Source organism: Adiantum capillus-veneris, chromosome 26 (assembly GCF_014529385.1).
Source record: "Adiantum capillus-veneris isolate H3 chromosome 26, ASM1452938v2, whole genome shotgun sequence".
Lineage (NCBI taxonomy): Eukaryota > Viridiplantae > Streptophyta > Polypodiopsida > Polypodiales > Pteridaceae > Adiantum > Adiantum capillus-veneris.
In genome coordinates, this window is record NC_140956.1 from 22,117,784 (window position 1) to 22,123,697 (window position 5,914).

General features: G+C 40.3%; 1 protein-coding gene across 2 annotated transcripts; it reads right to left on the minus strand.

Moving 5' to 3' along the window:
• Positions 1-312: 312 nt before the first annotated feature.
• Positions 313-5,075, minus strand: LOC147423117 (uncharacterized). 2 transcript variants are annotated; one of them, XM_086502083.1, is made up of 8 exons: positions 4,810-5,075; positions 4,633-4,716; positions 3,983-4,055; positions 3,814-3,899; positions 2,726-2,821; positions 2,467-2,541; positions 1,487-1,736; positions 313-621 (listed from the first exon to the last, which is right to left on the minus strand). In XM_086502083.1, the coding sequence occupies exons 1-8, from the start codon at positions 4,983-4,985 to the stop codon at positions 526-528; spliced, it is 936 nt and encodes a 311-aa protein (XP_086358209.1). In that variant the 5' UTR covers positions 4,986-5,075; the 3' UTR covers positions 313-525. The 2 variants fall into 2 exon arrangements, with proteins under 2 accessions (XP_086358209.1, XP_086358210.1); XM_086502084.1 differs by having other exon boundaries at positions 4,633-5,075.
• Positions 5,076-5,914: the final 839 nt, after the last annotated feature.

Here is a 5,914-nt window from a genome sequence, read left to right on the forward strand (position 1 = left end):
TACTGTTTAAGAGTTACCAGCATAATTGGTAGTCACGCACTCATTCCGTAAAATAGACACATTGCGCAAGCCTTGCATGGCACACCCAAAATAAATAAATGAAGAGGGCATATCTCTCCATGATCACAACATCCCAATTGGTCAAGCACAACATTCGCTTTGTGTCTGAGTTTACTTTTCAAACCATACTGGTCACATATCATAAGCTCGGACACATGCCCACAAAATCGGATGCCGCTCATGATACCTACTTTTGTTGCAAGGCCTTCTATAAACCCATGTTAATTGATACATTCAATTGGAAAGTCAATCTCCTTGCAAATGACTGCTGATCTTCAAAGAGAAACAAAAGGGCTTGTACAACATATGCTTGAGTTCCAATGACATATACATCTAACTAGCATCCTAACAAACAGTCACCGACAATGCCTTCATACGTCAAGAATGCACTTTACAGAACAAAGAACAAAATATTGTTATACAAAATCAGCAGAAATGATTCTTTGCCAATACATTGGCAAGCAATCATGACTTTGCCATTTCCAAAAGAATAAAATGCCCCCCATCCTGTCCGGTCGCTGTGAGCTCCAACGGCAGATCATCCTTGTTATCTCCAACAACCTACGCAAATAGCTTTTGAAGTTGTAACTATAGGCCACCCCAATTCATAAAAATGAAAAAAATAATTGAAATTGAACAAGATTAAATTGACGGGTGAAAGAACCTTAGAAAATGGAAAATGAAAGAGAGAGATGATTGGAAGGTTAAAAGTCATACATTAGCTATAGGTGTCTACTAGCTGCATTTTCATTTTCTTCCCTCCCATCCTATCCTTTAAACTTTCCTATAGCTTCATTAGACTTTTAGTGGTGTGTACTAGCTTATTAATGGTGTGTACTAGTTTTCATTCCTTTCATCCTATCCTTTAAACTTTCTTATAGCTAGACCTTAGTCTATTGGAATCTAGCTTATTAATGAATTTTCAACGGCGGAGCCGTAGGGCCCAAATGTCATTAAAATAAAAGTCCTTTCAGAATATCTCAAATGCGTACGTGAAGGGTGAGTTTAGGAAATGAAAAGCCCCTTGGAAAAGGGTCATCAAAAGACTTTTCATCTCCATGTAAAGAAGTGGTCGAGTATCCAATTTTTATTCCTCTTTTCATCTCCATGTAAAGAAGTGGTCGAGTATCCATTTTTTATTCCTCTTTTCATCTCCATGTAAAGAAGTGGTCGAGTATCCATTTTTTATTCCTTACCTTTCCTTTAGCGTTTAGTTTCCTTGCACCATGTTAGTGTAAGGTAGTAAATTTATTTTTATTGAAGCCATTAGGAATCAGAGGAGCCAGGCGAAAGTATTAGAACGAAAGTTATAGCTAGTACTCATATCAGATCTGTACAAAAGACCTGGTGACGATTCAGGTGTCAAAGATCAAACCCAACAATGTGAGAGAGAAAAATAGATCAAACAAACTCTTGCAAATTTTACCTCTAGAGCATCTCTTGCATCCATGTCCACAGTCTTATTCACACGAAGTGAGCCTTCTATGCACACAAGGTATAGCTGTCGTCGCCTTTGCAAAACAAACTCGTGTGTAAAATCCGCATCTAGTTCTGAGATAAAAATATTTGCATCCTGGTGGATGGGTATAATACCAACTCCTTCGTCCTTCTCTGTGTTGTTGTAGTTTTCATAGCTAGTAACGACATGGTGTAGCTTGTTATGTCGATCTTCCCTCCTGCAGAATATTTATGTGTCAGCATACTAATGATTTTCTTAGAAGGCCACGCAGTACAAAATTATATTGATATTAATATGTTAATAAAACCTCACTCCTTTCCACTTTTGCAACAGCCACATGGGGTGTAACTATAGAGCCCAAGAAGAGCCCAAATAAAGAAAGTGCAACTATATTCATGGTAGTCACCCATAAAACAATATAACCATCAACTTCATCATGCATAATATTGACTAACTGCAACATCCCCACTAGCGTCATCAGTGCCCATGGGTGTAGAACTGCTCCCAACACAACAGACACCACATGCGCACACACATGAGCATGCGTCAACACAAAGTTCAGCGTATTGAGTTTCTGTCATGACTTAGCAAATCAAGGACTCAGTCAGCAAGGATAATGCAATTAAGTCATACGATATCAGCCTCATCATGAAAGAAACAAGCAAAAGAATTTATAGTCAGTTAAATGTGTCACATAACACCTTCATACTCCTTTGCATAGTCTTGAAACACTCCTATATATGACAAGAAGCATTTGAATCTGTGCTTCTTTGGCCTAAATCAAGAAATCTTTCATCGGAACCCGTAAAGAATAAGCTTATGCATTGCCTTACATCCAATAGTCAAGTTGAACAAACAGACATATATATTCATAATTTATTTGAAATCAAAAGGCATACACATCACATCTCATAAGCAATGCAGATGAAAGAATTGAGAAAAATTACATGAAAACTCTAGATCCATAGTTGGGCTTGTAATGCTTTCGATCTGGCTTTATCCATATCTGCAGGAAGCGAAGCCTGTGCATGCGCAGACAGACAAAAATACTCAAGTCAGAGTTGCAACAAAATGTTTTCACAGTTTCTCTGTGCAGAAAAAACTACTCGGCATGGCCACATTTACCATATGGACAAGCTGAAAGAGAAAAATTAACAAAGGACTCAAAAGAGGAAAGGACAAGAGTACAGGTGTGAGAAAACTTACAATTTATCACCGTTATTCATCTCAGAGTGCGTGACGCCAAGGCCTGCACTCATGTATTGTACACCTCCCCTCCCCAAAGATTCATTAGCTCCCATACTGTATCTCATAGAGAAAAAGGTACCTAGTCAGTCACTAACAGTCCTTTGAAGGACACTAGTACCAATTTGAAAAATGTTCATTCTGAAAAATTCATATAAGCAATCAGATAGCAGTTCCAACATGTATATACACATAAATTATATATCCACTCCAATCCAATCTTCTTCCAAATTGTGTGGCTGACTTGTTATCTCAGCATCTCATGCTAACTGATAGGCTTGAGTCATACAAGAGAATGCTCTATACACAAAAGGTTGCCCAAACCTTATCCCCTCCTGATGCAAAGACTGGTTTCTAAAATCCCCAAATAACAGCACTCACAGTGTGAGCAAGCATACTGGAATCTATTCGTATATATCACGAGGTGATTGACCCATTTCAAGTTTAATTTTTTTGAGTTACCATACATCAGGAGTACGTGGCCTAAAACGTTCAATACCTATTAATAGGCCATGTTATGTGTGTCATTTATAATTGGATTTCTAAGCTTATTTGTAATGAACACGTCTAGTACCATGGCAGGCCTAGCCCCAATGGGAAGGGAGGCCAACTCTTGTAGTGGATGCTTGGCCCCCATAGTATGCCCCAAAATGAGGTCCATTGCTTGACACATGCTCATATTCATGTGCAGTCTGGACATGCCCCCTCCCTTTACCTCCCACGTCCCTCCATTAGATTGCAAGACAAGTACACTAGATATAGCATGGAAAGTCCTAATCATGCACCTAGTCAAAAGCCATCTCTAAATCATGGTCCCCATGAAACACGTTTAGGCAGGGGTGAAACCTTGAAACTCCTGCAACGTTTCAGATGGTGCTGAAACGTCCCTTAATTTTTTGCTATGGCTCACAAAATTTGATCCATTCCAGGCAATGAATTCTTCTTGTTTTGCATTTATTGACATTTTGGCCCAACGTTACAAACTCCGCCTTGACGTTACATGGTAATGCTGCAAGTCAAAATTGAACTATGATAATACAAGTTCGTACCTATCTTTGTGGGTGAGCTCTCCATCAACAACATAAGTAAATATCTCCATATCTCTGTGGGGATGTGTGCCAAACCCTGAATGTGGCTATACCAAGAAAACAGACTCGAAGTTAGCACAGAGCATTTAAACTAACATTTCATCTATTGAGAAACATTCAATAAGTTTACCTGGACCAAGTCATCATTGACAACTCGCAAGTTCCCGAATTCACTTCTTTTTGGATTATAATATTCTGCAAAACTGATTTTACAAAGAGCACTTCTGTATTAGCAAACATACATCCTTCCCAATACTCGAAATGAACTTTGTTCTAAAAACTTGGAAAACCTATATATGGAAATTTTAGAGGCAAATTGATTATAGTTGAAGGTTTCACACTAAATTTCTCTAATCATTGTATGCCTTTACGCCTCAAAATTTAGATATTACAAAGGTGAATTCCAGAATTTGCAAGGGAGTTGCAGTAAAACTAGGTTTTTCTTGAGCACTGCTTTCCATGTTGGTGCCCATAATTCAGCCGAGTATTATACCCATAAAGACAATAGTGCACTTAAGCCGCAGAAGATTCACTGGGCAGGAAAGGTACATTTTACAACGAAGCATCCCACAAACAGGGGCAAAAAAGGGACATTCGATGCATGCAGGTGATGTCCCCTTATTGTTTGTTGTGAATCCTTAAAACCAGAAAATTAACAAGGACTAAACATAGGCATGCCTCACGCAGAGGCGTGCTGCTGCTGCTGCTGCTTCTCTCTCTCTCTCTCTCTCTCTCTCTCTCTCTCTCTCTCTCTCTCTCTCTCTCTCAAGAACCATTTACCTGAAATGAAACCGGCTTTCGAGCCACCAGGTGGGTCTGGAGACGTAGAGAGAAGAAGCCGGTATGTGTCGGAGACTTACAGCCCTGCAGAAATTCAAATGAAAAAAAACAAGTAAGAACGGATGCAAAGAAGAAGTATACTAATCAAAATAGAGAATCAGCAGAGATGGTTGTTACATGATTTTGTGTGTGTGTGTGTGTGTGTGTGTGTGTGTGTGTGTGTGTGTGTGAGAGAGAGAGAGAGAGAGAGAGAGAGAGAGAGAGATGATGATGGCCCTGAGTCGCAGAGATATGAGGGTTTTATAAAGCGGGCAGCATTTCCAAATTCCCTCCCATCTGGGCTGCTGCTTCATCGGACATGGTCTTCACTCGACGCTTCATGAAGGTCATTTGCTCACGTCAGCTGCAACGTCATCGCTGCTTCATGGTATTGCAAGCACCTTAATATAAAGCCGGTTGAAAATTTGCATCGCCTGTCGGTGAAGTTACAACCGTTGATCGTGAATGTGAAAGTAACTTCGGGCAAACATGAAATTGTGACCTTGCACGTGAACTAAATGTGAACTTGGTGTAAACCCAAAGTGAACTCGTCAAGAACTAGGATTGCGGGCGTGCCGAAACTATTGTATATAATGCTACCTTTTTCCTTCCATTACAAAACCCGTGCGCATTGCTAATATATCCGCTTCGTGGCAGAGAGGTCATGAGGTCAAACCCTGCCCAATCTATATTTTTCCTCCAAATGGATCGGACGGTCCACAATCAACAACGATATTGGATCGTAGGTCCCCTCCAAAAAAAGAGGTGTTGATTAATGTCCTGGGGCGGTAGAGGAGAGCTCTTTACATGGGCTATTTTCATTGGCTACAAAAAATGGAATGAATTTCTGGGTCCACCATTCCTTTAGAGACCTCCCCTCTTGGAACGTGAGAAGCTGTCCTGGCAGAAGCTTGCATGTATCCACGCGTACAGATGAAAGCGGTGGAAACTCGCGAGCAAGCGTGAGCATCGTAGATTTGCTTACAGCTTTTCACTAGTTGTTACTACCAGAGCTATACTACTGTCGAGCTGTGTGAACCGGGGGTGGGAAAGGCTCATAGGGAAGTAGAATTTGTTGCCATGCAGTTTGAACCCACCCTTAGTAAGTTCCAAAGTTCCCATGGTCTCACCGAGGGCTAGAAAAAAACATTTTTCCTATCCAAAGAAATTAAGGGCAAACTTGAAAGTTCCCCGTTGTCAGGTCAAAATTTGAAGCTTTTGCCGGTATTTACATTAAAGCTTG

Excerpts from the sequence above, each read along its gene's own strand:
- LOC147423117 (XM_086502083.1), bottom strand. The coding sequence starts at position 4,985 with ATGAAGCAGCAGCCCAGATGGGAGGGAATTTGGAAATGCTGCCCGCTT. Across the intron at positions 1,737-2,466 it reads TATGGATCTAGAGTTTTCAT|GAGGGAAGATCGACATAACA; the intron begins GTAATTTTTCTC and ends AATATTCTGCAG. Across the intron at positions 622-1,486 it reads ATGCAAGAGATGCTCTAGAG|GTTGTTGGAGATAACAAGGA; the intron begins GTAAAATTTGCA and ends CTATTTGCGTAG.